Source organism: Pipistrellus kuhlii, unplaced genomic scaffold, assembly GCF_014108245.1.
Source record: "Pipistrellus kuhlii isolate mPipKuh1 unplaced genomic scaffold, mPipKuh1.p scaffold_m20_p_7, whole genome shotgun sequence".
In the NCBI taxonomy this organism is placed as follows: Eukaryota; Metazoa; Chordata; class Mammalia; order Chiroptera; family Vespertilionidae; genus Pipistrellus; species Pipistrellus kuhlii.
Window position 1 is genome coordinate 53,936,841 of NW_023425573.1, and position 18,129 is coordinate 53,954,969.

Consider the following 18,129-nt stretch of genomic DNA (forward strand, 5'->3'; position numbering starts at 1 on the left):
AAAGTTTAACAATTAACAGTTTTCCTTTTTATGAAAGGAGGAGTGCTTTAATGACTCTCTTTTCTGCAGAAACTCTATAAACTTGCTTTGGAAGAGTCCAGGAAGGAAGGCTATGACTTGCGTGTGGATGCCATTCCAATCCAAGCAGCCAAGGCTTCAAGAGATATTGCCAGTGAGGTAAGTTGATGTTTTTAGAAGAGGCATTTTTTATTCAAAGGCATTCATAAATGGGAACTTTTGTGGTTTTTCTTGACAGAATTGTTGTTGTCTCTACACTTCTCAATTTCATTTAGTGATTTCCCAATGTACACAGTTGCAAAGAAAAGCACAAGATACTATGTCCATTATACCTAGTAATCAATTAAAGAGAGAGAGATTTTCTTAAAAAGTAAATGTTTTATGCATACTAAAAAATGAATTCATATTTTTTAGTGTCAGAAATTGAGCAGCAGTTGGCCCAGATATTTGTTTAGAAAAAATAGATAGCACATGCAAATCAACCAACATAAATGTGATCACTTTTCTACTACAATCCATTTATTCTGGCATTAAAAGAAGACTTGATGATGGATTTTAGAGTTTTAGTTTATACAAATTAACTTTCAGTGAAGTTTTCCTACCAGAGGCCCCTAACTGGTTACAAGAATAAATTGAGAAGTAAGCAAAGCTTTTTCTCAGTACCCACTTTTCTCTTCTCTCTGGTTCTTGCTTTCTCATGAGAAACAACTAGGGAGGGTGTCCAGTGCCCTCGTTATGTTCCAGGGCTGCTTAGAACTCAAATCCAGGTTTTCCTTCTTCCAGGAGGACCCCAAGCTTTAGATTTATGCTTCATTCCTTCAATTACTTAAACTTTTTCTTGCTATTAAACTGAAAAAGCCCATACTGTGATCATCTCATGGCAAAATGGACCATAAGATGTTATTCTTGAATTTTAAAAGTAGGCAGAGTGTTGACCCAAGGCATGACTTTCTCACAGTGAAAGTTCAATGACATTAACAGGCTAATAAGAGAGGCATTTTCTGGTGAAACTATCTAAATGTGGCCCATATACTCAATCAAGGAATTCACCATAAATTCTAATTACAAGGAAGATATTCTAACATAGTCTAAGCATCAAAGCATTTTTTTTAGAAAAAAAAAATAGCCACATCTTTAAATTAAGTAAATGCTTTTTTAGATTATGCAAGATGTTTTACCTTTACCTGTTAAGCATTCCAATGTAAAATAGGTAGTATTGTTTAAGAAAAAGGGGGAAATATTAGGAACCAGAAGCTACTCCATTCTAGACTGAACTCTGCCTCCCACTTATGAAGTTACCTTGAATAAATTAATCTCTTTAAGTTTTAGGTTTCTATTGTATAAGATGAGTTTGGTAATATTTACCTTTCTCTCTCACATTAATGGTAGCAAAGATCAAAATAAATACAGCAATTTGTGTATGAAATTATGAAATGTGATATAAATGAGATGTTCTTATCATTGGACTCAAATCCCTTTTCTTTTTTTCAGTACAAGTACAAAGAAGGCTATCGTAAGCAGCTCGGCCACCACATTGGAGCCCGGAACATCAAAGATGACCCCAAGATGATGTGGTCCATGCATGTGGCCAAGATCCAGAGCGACAGGGAGTACAAGAAGGACTTTGAGAAGTCGAAGACCAGGTTCAGCAGCCCCGTGGACATGCTGGGGGTGGTGCTGGCCAAGAAGTGCCAGATCCTTGTAAGCGACATAGACTACAAGCATCCCCTGCATGAGTGGACCTGTCTGCCCGACCAGAACGATGTCATTCAGGCTCGGAAGGCCTATGACCTTCAGAGTGATGTGAGTAGGTCTACTATTATTCAGAATGTGTTTTAAAACCTAAAGAGGTCTAACTTCTTGTGTGCCATGGAATTTGTTGGCAAAATCTGATGAGACCTATGGACAAGTTCTTAGGACAATGTCATAAAATGTATAAATTTAAAATATATATACATACATATGTGCTTGTATATATATGTATGCATATATATATATATATATGGATTTTTATTAACACATTAAATGAAAATATCTAGCAGTGAGTAACTAGCTTAATTTCAAAAAACTGATAATCATAAATATTTCAAGATGTCTGCACAATTGTAATTGGAAATGAAAATATTTGTGATTTCTATTGCCAACCTAATCCCATGAAGTGTCACTACTACTATGACTTCTCGACTAAACTCATAATTGAAAGAAATGCTATATTTCCATTAAAGGGTAATGAAATATATATATATATATATTTTTTTTTTTTTATTTTTTTTTTCTAACTAAGTTCATTGATGTTCTAGTTTAACTCAACCTAATTTTCCAAATGAATTGATTGCATTACCTTTTTCTAACTAATTAATTTACAGGAAATATTTATTATAACTTGTAAAAGAAAGTTTAGGAATGAATTATACATTGAGATAATTTACCCAAGAAACTGAAAACAGTGGTTTCCTAGGAATATGTCAGGTACTTTTGTTGTCAACTAGTAAATTGTCCTGAGCACTTAAATGCTACCTTATTGGTTTAGTAGCTCCTTATTGTTTTTTAAATCAGGCTCTCATAAGTAGTCACTTTCAAAAGAATGATAAATTAGTGCCATTGTAAAAAGAGAGTTTCTCAAAATGTCCATAAAAATAAAAAGGATTTTTACCCTTAATAATGAAAAAAAATTATCCTTCAAGCATTTATTTAAATTCAAAGACTAAAACTGAAAGATGAAATATCTTATTTTACTTGAATTATGACAGAAAAGAGGACTGAAAATAAGATAAATAAGAGTAAAAACATATGTACTCTTTGTCTTAGAAGCATGTATACAGAATTATATGAAAAAAGACACCCTTTTTGTTGTTCCCAGAAAGCACATTAATTCAACATGTGGTCATCCTTTCTTTAGATTATAGGACTGGCTGTGAAGGCCAATGTCCAAATAGATCAGAACAAACTGTGTTCTATTAGTCCCACACAAGGAAATATGGGCAATTAAATCAGAAAATAAGCTCTTTGTATCAGGAGGTGGACAGTAATTTCCTTAAAATGCTTTTGTATCAATGAAATCACATATTATTATAGCGATTTCAGGGTTTTTAAAACAAGGTTACCTTCTGGAACAAAGTGTTTAAGTAGCTCCTCTGTACAGTGTGGTACAGAGGGTCTTCCCAGAAATTTACACAAGTAAGATTCAGAATTATACATCCTCTGTAGATGCTAAGTCAGTGTCAGACACCAAGTTGTCTAAGTAACTTTTATAAATATTTTACTTTATTTCATTTTCAGGCTATTTACAAGGCTGATCTTGAGTGGCTGCGAGGCATTGGATGGGTGCCCATTGGCTCTGTAGAGGTCGAAAAGGTGAAGAGAGCTGGAGAAATCCTGAGTGACAGGAAGTACCGCCTGCCAGCAGATAAGCTCAAATTCACATGCATTACAGATACCCCAGAAATTGTCCTGGCAAAGAGCAATGCCCTGACAATGAGCAAGGTTAGTCTTCAGCTCTTTCCAGTTACCTGAGTCATACCTCTCATGAATGTAGCTCATAAAGTGAGAAATATATAACATTTAGCCTTTTGTTCTAAAGTCTGGGAAACACACCGTGTTTATACAAGTACCAATGTTTATACACAACTCAAATTAGTTGCTTGGTTTATTCTTTCTTCTTAGGTTGTAGAAATCCGTTTTTGAAAAGTGAGCTGCTATTGTTGCGTTCAGTTTTGTTACATCAGATAGATGGTCAGTTCTTTTTTTCCAGATTTCTAGCAACCTGTTTATTGAGATGGGGCTAATATTAGGTGGAATTCAACTTATCTAAATTCTCCCACAGCTGCCTGGACATCTTCCAAACATTCAGGTGGTGATATTGAGTGTTTGCTCAGTGAAGAAGGTGAAGGTGGCTCTCAGTGAACTGCAGAATTAGGGGTATTAAAGCTCCAGAAGTTCTATACCACACCCATCAGCAGTAACTACAGTGATAACAGCAATAGAAAATATAAAATGTGTTGAGTGCCTACTATGACTGATGCACTTTATATGTTATTGTTAATCTTCAAAAAATTCTCAATAAAAAAGATAAGATTATCTCCTTCCAAGAAATGAGGAATATGAGGCATTAAATGCCTTTTTCAAGATCACATAGCTTGGACATAGTAGAGTGGTGTTTGAACTTGGGATTGACTCTGAAGTCTAAGGATTTCTTCTGTATCACTATGCTCCATCTACTATGAGTAAGCTTGAGTTTTATTGGATGAAAAGAATTAATTATTGAGACCATTATGTTGTTTCATATTAGTTGTAAAACAATCATATGGCTGTTTAAATATTGCCATGTTTGACTCTTCTCACTACACTTTTGCTTCCTTCACCTCCAAATAACCTTAAATAGGCTATTTTACTTAAGTGAGTTAAGCTTGATAATAGCTGTAATGTACTGCCTTTAAAAAAAAAAAAATGGGTCTTCCTTTACTTCCCTCATAGCATTTATATACAGAAGCTTGGGATGCTGACAAAACTTCCATCCATGTGATGCCAGACACCCCAGAAATCTTGCTGGCCAAAAGCAATTCTGTCAATATCAGCCAAGTAAGAGATTTTCTGGTTCTTGTTTAAGCTTCTCTAGGAGTAATTAAAACACTTTTTTCTATCTTACCACCTTCCTTTCTGGAATAAGCCTAGTAACTTCCTATAACCCTTTTATTTTTCCATTGTGTATTATCCTCCACATAGAAACTTTACACCAAGGGCTGGGATGAATCAAAGATGAAAGACTATGACCTGAGAGCTGATGCTATTTCCATCAAAAGCGCCAAGGCCTCCAGGGATATTGCCAGTGACGTAAGTGCCCTCCCTCGATCTGACCCCCTTGGTCTCACAGGGCTGAACAACTCTAGTGCAGCTGGCGGGCCCCACTTTGTAACTGCTTCCACATGTATTCCTCCAAGACTGTTTGCTACATTCTAAGACCTTTCCCTTTGTTGTCAGAGAGAAGAAAAATACATTTTGGAATCACAGTTAGACTCGATGAAGGAAAGGGTTCCACCAATGAAGACATATGATTACACTTGCAGTTATTAGTGTAACGATAGCATAAGACATTAGTTTAAAGTTATACAGAGGTGCCAAAATATTTGCAAAGTAAAATCCTTATCCTTGTGTTATTGGATGTTCATGTTGTAATTGTCAGTGTGTATATGGTAACAGAACTGAAATTTTAAACCTGTATTTCTAACATTTTAGTACAAATACAAAGAAGCATATGAAAAACAGAAAGGCCACCACATTGGAGCCCAGAGCATTGAAGATGACCCCAAAATTATGTGCGCCATAAATGCAGGGAAGATTCAAAGTGAAAGAGAGTACAAGAAGGACTTTGAAAAATTCAAGACCAAGTTCAGTTCCCCAGTGGATATGTTAGGAATCTTGCTGGCCAAGAAATGTCAGACCCTAGTCAGTGACATTGACTACCGGAATATCCTGCATCACTGGACATGCTTACCTGATCAAAACGACATTATCCAAGCCAAGAGGGCCTATGAGCTGCAGAGTGATGTATGTAATGTGAACGCTGGGAAAGGTGGGATGGGAGGATGTAGATTTAGTAATTGTGCTGTCATTTCCTGTGGACAGATCCATGGGCTGTGCACAACCTCAGGGGGGAGGGCACCATTCACATTGTTTAATAACATGGGGACAACATTTTGTTCTAACCCCTTGTAGAGTGTGTATAAGGCAGACCTGGAGTGGCTGCGTGGCATCGGCTGGATGCCAGAAGGCTCGGTAGAAATGACCAGGGTGAAAGGTGCTCAAGACCTGGTGAATGAGAGACTCTATCGGACACGTCCAGATGCCTTGAAATTCACTTGCATTACTGACACTCCAGAAGTTGTCCTGGCAAAAGCCAATTCTCTGCAAATTAGTGAGGTAAGAACCTTCTTATCTCAGGCTTTCCTTTTGTGGGCTTAGTTATCAAATGAGGCCAGCCACAGAGGACAGGTGGGCTGTCCTCTTCAAAGACTGTGGTGATGGGAGCACCTCCAAGAGTCTCTTGACTAGTTCAGTGAGGGTGCATGCAAAGCAGAACACTGACACATGCCAGCGTGTCTGACCCCTGCCACACATTTGGAAGCACTAAAATTAGAAAAGTGTTATTCCATTGTGAGCCAGGAAAACAATTATTTAAGTTCTGTGAAAGACTAAAACCTGTGGCACAGTGCTGCATATTAAACGGTGTAAGATTGTATTCATCAGGGTTCTCCTGAAAAGCAGAAGCAATAGGGTGTGTAGGAAAGAGATTGGTTGTAAGGAATTGGCTCTGTTGTGGAGCCGGCAAGTCCAACATTTGCAGGGTGGGCCAGCAGGCTGGAGGTAGGAAGGAGCTGCAGTTCAAGCCCAAAGGCATGGTCAGGCAGAGTTCCTTCTTGCTCAGGGAGGTCAGACTTGTTTCTAGTAAGGCCTTTGACTGTACAAAGCCCACCTACAATTTGGAGGGTAGTCTGCTTTACCCAAAGACTGCTCAGATGTTAATATCATCTTAAAATACCTTCACAGAACATCTGGAATAATGTTTGACCAAATACCTGGATACTGTGGTTTAGGCAAGTTGACACATAAAATTAACCACCACATTTTTCCAGGTTATATGGTCACTTAGACTTTATGTCTCAGATCTCCATTCTCTATGAAATATTGAAATAAAATTTCCCTTCTCTCCACAGAAACTGTATCAAGAGGCCTGGAATAAAGACAAAACCAACATCAGCATTCCTTCTGACACTCCAGTTATGCTGCAGGCCCAACTCAATGCCTTGCAAATCAGCAATGTAAGTGGCATGGATACGAAATGTCAATCTGCCTGCTATGGAGGGTGTTATAATTGAAGAATTAGTGTCTTAGAAATATTTATGACTTTGGTGCTCGACACTTTCTAGCTACCACTCTCCCAAGGCAATATGAATGGAAATTATCTTTTAAATGTTAGTTTAGATACATGGTTGAGTCCCTGGACTGCAACGTGTGGGATGCCTGAATCTTATTGGTGTACTTCTTTCAACCTTGAAATCACTGTCCTGTACCTCATGTTTACAGCTCAGTTTCATTGTGTCTCATTTGAGAATAATGAAATCCCTGGTTAAATGCCTCTTAAGAGGTAACAGTCTCAATTATCTTTTTTTCTATTGCCTTTATTAAGTTTTTGATTGATCCAGAACTTTCTTGTTTGACATTTAAATGCCATAAGAAAAGCCAAACGACAACATTTAATTATATGCAAAGTGCAGGCTATGTATGATATATCTGTCACATAGTTAGCAGAGACCTCTAAAAAGTCAAAGGACAACATTAGGAAGAAAATCTAATCAGTTTCATATGTTTCCTTGTGAAGAAGGTTCACCGTTAATTCTTAGTTTTCATCTGCTGTGTAATGAGATGTCTTCAGATGCGGGCCATATTGTGATGAATGCAGATATTCAAATATTCGTTTGGATTCAGATGTTTAGATTTAGGTGTTTAGCTGCTAGGCTTAGATGTTTACCTTTGAAAATTTAATCGGAAGTATCCTGCACTCCATTAAGTAAATAACCAAGAGAAGAGCTCAGAAGTGATAGGTTCTGTTCTTATGTTGCCATCATTGACATTAAGCCTTATGACTCATATAACCCCTTTGAGTATATTCCCTTATTTTCATTTCTTGTAAACATACCTGTTTTTTCCTCTCAATAGAAACTCTACCAGAAAGACTGGAATGAGGCCAAGCAGAAAGGCTATGACATAAGAGCAGATGCCATTGAGATCAAGCATGCCAAAGCCTCCAGGGAAATTGCCAGTGAGGTACGGTTCCTTGTTTCCTGGTGGTTCTCCTCCTCCATGCAACAAATAGAGTATTTTTCAAGAATTTGAGTGTTTTTTAAAGATTTATACAAATGATGATGTTTTGTCTTACACTAAAGACATTATTTTAAAAAACATTAAAGTGGGACAAAAAAGCATTAAGGTAAGCATAAACGAGATATATGTGTAAATAACTTCTAAGTTGTTTCTAAGAAGAAGAAAAATACGAAGGGTCTGTGTGAAATTCTTGGGGAAAATTCAGGAACCGATACGATGTGATTTTTACTCCCGAAATATTTATGACATTCTCCATAAATATAAATCACAGGTGAAAGTGTCAAACAAGAAGACTTAGCAGGAAATCACATTTTATAAACAAGATTTTTATCGTGGAGGCTTATGTATAATGCTCTTAGTAACCTTTTGAAGTTCATTTAATAGTACTTCTAAAACTTACTAATGGTCAAAACAATTATCCTATCAAGTTTGTGCCCCTCGCCTCATCCCAGTTCCAAATCTTTAAGCCATCTTTGTTCCCTTTCTCCCCATTCTTCTCCATTTTTTATTTCATGTATCCAGCTGTTTCTTTCTATCTTCTTCCTCCTTTTTATCTCTAAGAACTATACCTGAGCATAGCATCTGCTTTATTCCCTTTCTATCTCCCTTTTGTCTAAATTTGCCTATCAGATCTAAACATAGGAAAGAGAAGCTATCTAACTCAAGTCCTAAAACATTTAGGACAAGTGTGGACCATAAACTCTTATCCATGGGTCCCTTACTGTTATCTTCTGATTCAAAACAGAATCATTGCTTTCCATTCCTGAAACATACTAGTACATCTTGTCTGTCTCCTAAATCACACATGATTTTTTTCCTACTTGAAGTACCTTCAGTGCTCTTGGGGGACCATCTGATCTAATATTTCCACCTGCCAGGGGACAATGTTCCACATGGGGACAATGTTATCCTTACTGTGCGCCCCCCCCCCCCATTTGAAATATGTGATAATCATATTACTACCACATAAAGATGTTGTGAGGATTAAATGAATTTATATTGGGTCGGCAGCTAAGTAATTGCGGATTTTTTAAAGAAAATCAAAGACAATTTTTTCATGGAACTAAATAACTTTATTCTGTAATGTATTGCCCATTTTGATCAATGACCTTTTGCCATCTTTCAGAAAGCATCATAATCCCACGTTCAAAAAACTTCTGGTTTTTATTAGCAAAAAACTGAATCAGGTACGATTTGACATCATCATCATTATTGAAATTTGTACCATTCAAAGAGTTTTGTAAAGATCGAAACAAAAAGTAATCAGATGGTGCAAGGTCAGGACTATATGGTGGATGTGGCAAAACATCCCAACCAAGCTCCATTAATTTTTGCCGAGTGACCAAAGATGTGTGTGGCCTTGCATTGTCATGATGGAATACAACACCTTTTCGATTTGTCAATTCGGGCCGCTTTTCTTCAACTGCATTGTTTAATTTCATTAGTTGTTCAATGTAGACATCAGAATTGATCGTTCGGTTGGGTGGTAAGAGTTCAAAGTAGACAATTTTTTTGTAATCCCACCAAACTGGTAACAAAACCTTCTTTTGATGAATATCAGCTTTTGATGTTGTTTGAGTTGGTTCACCTGGCCTGCTCCACGATCTTTTCCGCTTGATATTGTTGTAAACAACCCATTTTTCATCACCAGTTATCAGTCGTTTTAAAAATGGATTATTTTCATTACGTTTCTTTAGCAAATCGCAGCTGCTAATGCGTTGCGTTAACTGTGATTCTTTCAGTTCGTGAGGAACCCATGTATCGAGTTTTTGAACATAGCCAAGTTGTTTTAAGTGATTTTCAATGCATGTATGTGATACATGAAGCTTCTCTGCAATCTCACGTGTTGTACTGTGACAGTCCGAATTGATTATTGCTTTGATTAGGGCGTCATCAACTTCAACTGGACAACCAGAGCGTTTTTCATCTTTGAGTGAAAAATCACCAGAACAAAATTTGGCAAACCAATTTTGACACTGCCGTTCTTTTAAGGCTTCGTCACCATAAACAGCACATAACTTTTTATGAGCTTGTGATGCGTTTTTCCCTTTGCGGAAATAAAAAAGCAAAATATGACGAAAATGTTCCTTTTGATTTTCCATTTTTCAACGAACACCAAACGAAAACTACAAAACAGATCAAAAAACTTTTTTTACTGATTAACAGCTGAATAGCCAACTATCAAATAACAAAATGTGTTTTACATTTGTACTACGTCTACAAACCTAAAAATTCAACTGAAGCCATATATGTGTGAAACCCGCAATTACTTAGCTGCCGACCCAATATGTTGTGAGAATTAAATGAACAATTCCATTGTTCTATCTGGAGACAATGGTTACCTTTACTGTGCTCTCCCCCCCCACCCCCATTTGAAATATCCTATATAATAAAAACTTAATATGCAAATCGATGGAAAGACAAAATGACAGGTCACTATGATGCGCACTGACCACCAGGGGGAGTGCTGCTCAGCCAGAGCAGGGTTTACAGCAGTGCTAAGGAGCAGTGAGCAGGTGGGCAGTAAGCAATAGAGTCCCTGAGGGTGCAGGCCAGGCTGAGGGCCCCCGCCCTTCCAGTGCACAAATTTTGTGCACTCAGCCTCTAGTGTGATAATCATGGTACTACCACATAAAGATGTTGTGAGGATTAAATGAACTTATAATTGCTACTGTCAACTATTTTTAACTAAAAAAATCAACAGTATCAGATACATCAACCTAATACATTTGAAGCACTCATAGTAGAGTCTGGCTCAGTAAATGTTAGCTATTATTTTTTTTTATTACTCTTGTTCACCATACTGCCCCTCCTGATTTACTCACATCCTCTATAAAGCCATTTAAGCAGCCCTTTCTGATTTCTTTAAAGTGAACTGATGTACATAATTACTCCCAATGTCAAGCCAATTTACATTAAGAAAATATTCTCTGCCCTGGCTGGTTTGGCTCAGCTTATAGAGTGTCAGCCTGTGAACTGAAAGGTCCCAGGTTCGATTCCAATCAAGGGCATGTATCTTGGTTGTGGGCACATCCCCAGTGGGGAGTGTGCAGGAGGCAGCTAATCAATGTTTCTCTCTTATTGATGTTTCAAACTCTCTATCCCTCTCCCTTCCTCTCTATAAAAAAAATCAATAAAATATATTTTTTAAAAGGAAATATTCTGAAACCTGCCATGGAAAGTTCTCTAACACATTATTTTCATATGTCTTTTTATCTGTGTTTTTTCCACCACTTTAGTACAAATACAAAGAAGGTTACCGTAAGCAACTGGGCCACCACGTGGGTTTCCGCAGCCTACAAGACGACCCCAAATTGGTATGGTCTATCCATGCTGCCAAGATCCAGAGTGACCGCGAGTATAGGAAAGCTTATGAGAAGTCCAAAGGAATTTACAATACACCCTTGGACATGATGTCCATTGTTCAAGCCAAGAAATGCCAGGTCCTGGTCAGCGACGTGGATTATCGCAATTATTTGCACCAGTGGACATGCCTGCCAGATCAGAATGATGTGATCCAGGCCAAGAAAGCCTACGAACTGCAGAGCGATGTGCGTATGTTACCACTAGACGCTTGGGGAGATGTGTGCCTGGGGGTGTAATCACGGTGTATTCCCCGGGGACAGAATTTAACTGGTAATCTTCATAGAAAGAACCTAACATCGTGTGTACGTTTCATGGTAGTAGAGTTTTTCTGAGTATTTTTTAATCTTATAGAGGATTCCTTCTTATGCAACAAGGCCTTATCCATCAAGATGAAAATCACTCTGCTATTCTATGTAATTAGATAAAACATTTCAGTCCCCGTTGTTCCGATCCAGTACATTTGTGATACATTATCTGTTTCAGAAACAGGTTAATCATAAGAAAATTTTGCTTTTCAGGCTTATCTGGCGCATATAGGAAAATACATATTTATATTGTGTTTTCATATACAGAGAAAAATGTTGATACATATGTATTTTTTCTCATTAAACATGCATCTAAGGACTTTTCCCCCAGTGTTACATAAAAGGCAGATTTCAAGTGCTGAGCACAAAAACTCAGCTTTGCATTTTATGCCATTGCAGTCTCTCATTTCCCAAATGCCACTTGTCAACCCTGCTCCAATTCATGCAGGATAGATCCTGTGGACCTCTCCCAGAGATGTGTGATCACACCCAAATGTTAACATTTAATGCTGATCCTTGAGTTTTGTGGGATTGGACACCCAGCTGGTTTAAATAGAGATCTTGTGTGTGGTTTGTTGGCATTGTGCTCTACTACAAATTTGACTTTTCTGCACTCTGTGATCCTCTCCTTCATGTAGAATGTGTACAAATCAGACCTGGAATGGTTGAAGGGTATCGGATGGTTGACAGAGGGTTCTGTGGACGTGGTGAGAGTGAAGAATGCCCAAGATCTCCTCAATGAAAAGCTGTATCGTACAAAGCCTGAGAGCCTCAAATTCACCAGCATTGTTGATACACCTGAAGTCGTTCTGGCAAAGACAAATGCTCTACAGATCAGCGAGGTGAGCTGTGAATTTTAAACTGCTAATACTGTTACAGAGAACCAGAATAAATCAAGCAATGCTTAGAGAGTTTAGAGTTACATTTTATTCACCACAGTGGGTTTAGAGAAAATGAATTCAAATTCTAAGCAAAGCTACAAGCAGAACTTCCCTTTTTATTAAAGAGCCAGCCTTATGTGCACTTAGTGGCTATCTCGCTGCTGGCCTTGAAAACAGCACAATTCTATCCATTTAAAAAATGCACCAGGCATGACATTGAGAATATGGGCACATCTAGTCTCTGGCCTACGAAGTCAGACAGCTAAGTTTATCTTCCTCATTATTCAAGCAGGCTAAAGCAGGCTAGAAAGCAAAGTAATTTATTTATTTGTTTGTTTGTTTGTTTGTTTGTTTAGAATAAGAGGCCTTCTAAAAATACCAGAGAATTCCAAACAGTAGTTTTACAAAATAGGGGTTAGCCTTCTCAATACCAGCATCAGAATCCTGAAGATACATATATCCAGATAGAATTTTATATAGTCAGTCGATTAACAGTATCCACATTTCATTTGCTTAGATAACTCTTTGCTCAATATAAGTGTAGTGGGTATCTTCATGTTTCACAGACTCTGATGTATACTTTGAACACATTTTAAGACCTTGCCTATAATACTGGCCAACCAGTTAATACCATGATTACAAAACTGACATCTTTTTTTGTATTCAATCATAAAATAAGTTGAAAAGTCCAGGGGTAGCAACGTTAGACATTATTAAAGTTATTTTACTTAAGCAAGCCAAGACTTTATTAGCAATGTGGAATATCATAGTTACCTGCGATGCAGGTTTACTGCCTGATAATTACCTGTGAATAAATGTGAAAGGATTATTTTACTACCATGTTTCTGACTCATTTACATTTATATTATATTACACATGAGTGTATTCCTCTTGTTGAAGTCACTATTGGCACTTCCTAAATAAAAACAAAATGCGATCTATATTTATATGAGAAAACCTTCAAAGAGAATTTTTAATTGTAATTTTATTCACATGGTAATTGATTTATTTATTCGTCAAGCATCCTTCGTTTTTCATTTTTACCAGCCTTTATATCGTGAAGCCTGGGACAAAGAGAAGACTAATGTGAATGTGCCAGCCGACACTCCAGCGATGCTGCAGTCCAAGATCAACGCCCTGCAGATCAGCAATGTAAGGCCCTACACAGCCATTTCTTTTATACAATGCTCTCTTGCCTAACTGAACCTTTAGGCAATATGCTCCAGAAAGAATTTAGCAAAAGGCGGTTCCCTGCCATTCCTTTTATTTCTAGACTATAAGCTAGTGTGTGTGTGTGTGTGTGTGTGCGTGAGAGAGCACGAGCACACGCGCGTGTCTTTATCTTTGTTGGAAGTAAAAAAATGCAGTGATTTTGCCAAAACACAACATAAAAGTATCAATGCGTGTATAATAATACTTAGCTCTCTTTTTAGTGGCCTATCAGTGATTTTCCTTTTAAAAGCCAAATAATATTTTTTCTCATTTTAACATGATTTCCTGTTTCCTAAATTACCTTCTTTAAAAAAAGTTATTCGAGATAACTTTACTAAATTTCATGAAAAAGCGATTGGAACATAAGTTCAATATGAAACCAGACTATTTTATACAGCTCTAGGGGAGATTAGTGTTCAGTGTAACTGTTAGCATGTTGCTCAGTAGCTCCCTCTTCAGACTGACTGTGGCATTGCAATCTCCAATTGCAGAAACACTACCAGCAAGCTTGGGAAGATGTCAAGATGACCGGCTATGACCTGCGAGCAGATGCCATTGGGATCCAGCATGCCAAGGCTTCCAGGGATATCGCCAGCGATGTAAGAGCCCCTCCTTGCCCAGATTTGATAAACATTAGGAGGCACACAGGGGTTAATGCCATACTAATCTTTATTTTCCCAGGAATTATATTTAAGTAAAGTGGAGGTCATTGTTATTAGTGTCTTGTTTTAAAATCTCAAATTTAAGAACAACTTTACAACGAGTTGATGCTCTTCATGATCTCTGCTTAGTTCTGCTCTTCTTATGTCTAAGCACAGATTTTCATTTTATTTTTAATGTCTTCTCAATATAAGCTAATTCACTAACACTTAGAGATTTATGGATGAAAATAATTCTGTTGTTTCTCAAAGTGATATATTATGCAATACATAAACAAGCATTTTTAAGTGGTTATATATGTGTTTCCATGTGTGCTGGAAATAATACTGATTTTGTCCCATTTAGATAGAATTATAAGATTTAAAATAACAATTTAAGTGAGTTTACACTTTAAAAAATAAATTTATTTAAACAAAGGATCAAATTGACTTCAATATGAAGTACATTTGGTACATGTTTGTGGCAAAACATGTGAGGGTGCCAAACCTTGGCTGAAGTTTGGGAAACACTGGACAAGCCTGTATTGGAGGGTCACCCAGAAGCACACTTCTTGCCTTAGAAGTGCTCACAATGTTCTTGCCTAGAGGTGCTTGCAGTGCCCCAAAGAGAGGAATCTAAGGGAATGGAGCTATTTTGAACTGACTGCCTAGAGATGAATTGAACTTGGAAAAAACAACTGTTCTTTCTTTTGTTCACACCCAATAGTATCTGTATAAGAATGCTTATGAGAAACAGAAAGGCCACTACATTGGATGTGGCAATGCCAAGGAAGACCCTAAATTGGTTTGGGCAGCAAATGTATTAAAGATGCAGAATGACAGGCTGTACAAAAAGGCCTACAACGACCACAAGGCTAAGATCTCCATCCCGGGGGACATGGTGTCCATCAGCGCTGCCAAAGAAGGCCAGGCATTAGCAAGCAATGTGGACTATCGCCAGTACCTACACCAGTGGTCTTGCTTTCCTGACCAGAACGATGTGATCCATGCCAGGAACGCATATGACCTGCAGAGTGACGTAAGTGTGTGCCTGTGAGGGGCGCACCGGGGCCGGGGCCTGAGGGGTGAGCTGTCCCCAGGAAGGAAACCTTCCACGGCTCTGCCTGACCGCTCCTTCCAGTGCGTGGGAAAACATAACCCCCTACATAAGCTTATTAAGTGTCTACCTTACTGTTGGGTTTATTCAGAACGTTCTCGTTTTTTTGCTGTTTTTATTTTCATAATTTTTCTATAAACGTGTGAACATGGGCAGTGTTTGTGGTTTATTAGGGGCTGTCTTGGTCCTTCAACTATGCATTGATGAAGGACAGGCTATTTTCCGTAAAATTAATTCCAAAGATTAGCAGCATGCTCCAGACTCACTGGTGTCCCTTAACTTGGTGTTCTTCACAGCCTGGTGCTTCATTACTTTACCTGAAGTGCTTTTAGATTTACTCATATTTTATGCCCATACAGTGTTTTGGAAATGATGATTCCCTTGGGCTATTTATTTTTTCTATAGAAGGAATACCTTTTTTTTTTTTTTTTAATTATGTGAACTTGGTTCCCCTAAGCTTCAAAATATGCTTTCTCATAATGAATGAGTTTCCTGCAGGATGTACACCCATCACTTGCAATGAATTGCCACCTGGTGAATGTAGACCGTTTTCTCAAGAAAGGCAGTCTGTTCACTAACCTGACCCACCTTAGTGAGCTGAGGCATTCATAGCAATCAGGTTCTTAGAGAATGAGGGAGGGAAATTTCAAAATATGTATATAATCTTATTTGAGAACCCTTTCTTCTGAATTCTGGGTATGTCATTCTTCATGTAGGTAGGCAGTTTCCTACCTTTTTCAATCCTCTTACTACCTTTTTTGCCTAAGTATTTGTATCTTATTACCTAGTTATTAAGATAACATTTCTGAAGAACACCATGGTTTTTTATAAAATTAATAAATGGTGCTTAACATAAAGCAACTCGATATGGTTTACCACTTACCTATGTCTAGGGAAACAGGTTTAGATAATCAAGAACATGAAAATCCCAATTCAAAGGGAGGTGCTTGCTATCTTGGAAAAAAAAAAAAGCACAACAATTGAGATCAGAATTGTGAAGCTAGGGTAGGGATTAAATTCTTAATTGTCTTTTTTTTTAAATATTAGACACATTAGGTGCCAAGTGTTGCGCTAAGCACTGAAGATACAATTGCAAATAAAGAAGAAATGAGACCAAGTTCCTGACTTTAGGAACTCACATGATAACAAAGAAATAGGTGTTAATTGGAGACTGTCAGCAAATGGTGAGGTGGCCGAGGAGTGACCTCTGGCTCCTGAGAGGTGGGAAGGCCTAAGGAAGTGCTGACTTAGTGGCTCCGAAGGAAGAGTAGGAGGTGGCTGTGAGGAGGACACAGAGGATGTTCCTGCAGAATGAGCAACATATGCATAGGGGGCCATATGCAAACCACAAACTGAAAGAAGGCCGGTTTGATCAGAATGCACAGGTGGAAGGGAAGCACACGTAAGATGGGGCTGGGAGAACAGTTGGGACTGGTGCTAGATCATCCCTTGCCTTCCAGTCCATGTTAGGGGTTTTGATCTTTATCCTAAGACCAATGGGAAGTCGCAGGATGAGGGTATTTGGTGACAGCAGATTTGAATTTCGAACTTTGAAAAGATCATTCTGGTTGCTTTGTGGAGAACTTACTAAAGAGACCATTATTCTTGCTTTAAATTCCACATTGAATAGTAGGATGATTATCTAATATTATTCAAAAATTTTCCATGCATCCCCCAAACAGGGAGCTCTTTCTACTTCTTTCTGCCTTTAAAAATGTGCACATGCACCCAAACACGGACCCCCTGCCACAGAGGAAAGGCAGAACAAAGCACTACTGTGTATGCGGGAAGTTACATTTGTCAGTAGAGTACTCATTTTTTATTGCTGTTTGTGGAAGATAAAAGGTAACATACAAAATTGCATGCCTACTTTACTAATTTTTTAAAAAGCCTGTTTCCAGCTGACTTTGTTTTCTTTCTCAGGTTATCTACAAGGCTGACTTGGAGTGGTTGCGTGGCATTGGCTGGATGCCGGATGGGTCTCCCGAAGTACTGAGAGTCAAAAATGCCCAGGAGATCCTACGAGACAGTGTCTACAGGACACCAGTGGTGAATCTCAAGTACACAAGCATCGTCGACACACCGGAAGTTGTTCTTGCTAAGTCAAATGCTGAAAATATTAGTATTGTAAGTACTATTTTCTCTGTAATAAAATTACGTTCATATTATAAATAAATGAAATCATTGCCCAGGCCCTGTGAGGCTCTTCCCTCACATCGATGTTCTCCCTGTCTTTCCCTCTCTCTACCACTCTCCCTAAAAATCAATGGAAAAATATCCTAGCCAAGACCAGTTTGGCTCAGTGGATAGAGCGTCGGCCTGTGGACTGAAAGGTCCCAGGTTCGATTCTAGTCAAGGGCATGTACTACCTAGGGAGTGTGCAGGAGGCGGCTGATCGATGTTTCTCTCTCATCGATGTTTCTAATTCTCTGTCCCTCTCTCTTCCTCTCTGTGAAAAACCAATAAAATATATTTTTAAAATATATATATCCTCAGTTGAGGATTAACAAAACAAAAAAAAGAAAAGGAAAAAAATTATCATTAACCTGATAATCTAATAAGCATAATATTGATGATAGTGAATATTTTAATAAGTAATGTTGACAGAATTGCTCTATTATTACTTTCTATTGTAATTTTAAACCCAAACTCAAAGTATTAATAAAAGGTTTTAATACAGTAATACAGATTGTATATCAAATTTGAGTAATCTA

At 37.9% G+C, this 18,129-nt stretch overlaps 1 protein-coding gene across 46 annotated transcripts in view; it reads left to right on the forward strand.

Moving 5' to 3' along the window:
• Positions 1–18,129, forward strand: part of NEB (nebulin) — a 183,330-nt gene that overhangs the window by 95,920 nt on the left and 69,281 nt on the right. For 40 of the 46 annotated variants that reach the window (XM_045575785.1, XM_036422266.2, XM_045575783.1 and 37 more), the window contains 15 exons: positions 70–177; positions 1,510–1,821; positions 3,298–3,501; positions 4,492–4,596; positions 4,741–4,848; positions 5,251–5,562; positions 5,731–5,934; positions 6,729–6,833; positions 7,732–7,839; positions 11,136–11,447; positions 12,206–12,409; positions 13,496–13,600; positions 14,152–14,259; positions 15,026–15,337; positions 17,339–17,542. In XM_045575785.1, coding sequence (XP_045431741.1) covers positions 70–177; positions 1,510–1,821; positions 3,298–3,501; positions 4,492–4,596; positions 4,741–4,848; positions 5,251–5,562; positions 5,731–5,934; positions 6,729–6,833; positions 7,732–7,839; positions 11,136–11,447; positions 12,206–12,409; positions 13,496–13,600; positions 14,152–14,259; positions 15,026–15,337; positions 17,339–17,542 — 2,811 coding nt within the window. The remainder of the gene's footprint in view (positions 1–69; positions 178–1,509; positions 1,822–3,297; positions 3,502–4,491; positions 4,597–4,740; positions 4,849–5,250; positions 5,563–5,730; positions 5,935–6,728; positions 6,834–7,731; positions 7,840–11,135; positions 11,448–12,205; positions 12,410–13,495; positions 13,601–14,151; positions 14,260–15,025; positions 15,338–17,338; positions 17,543–18,129) is intronic. The other 6 variants (XM_045575824.1, XM_045575826.1, XM_045575825.1 and 3 more) reach the window with 5 other exon arrangements.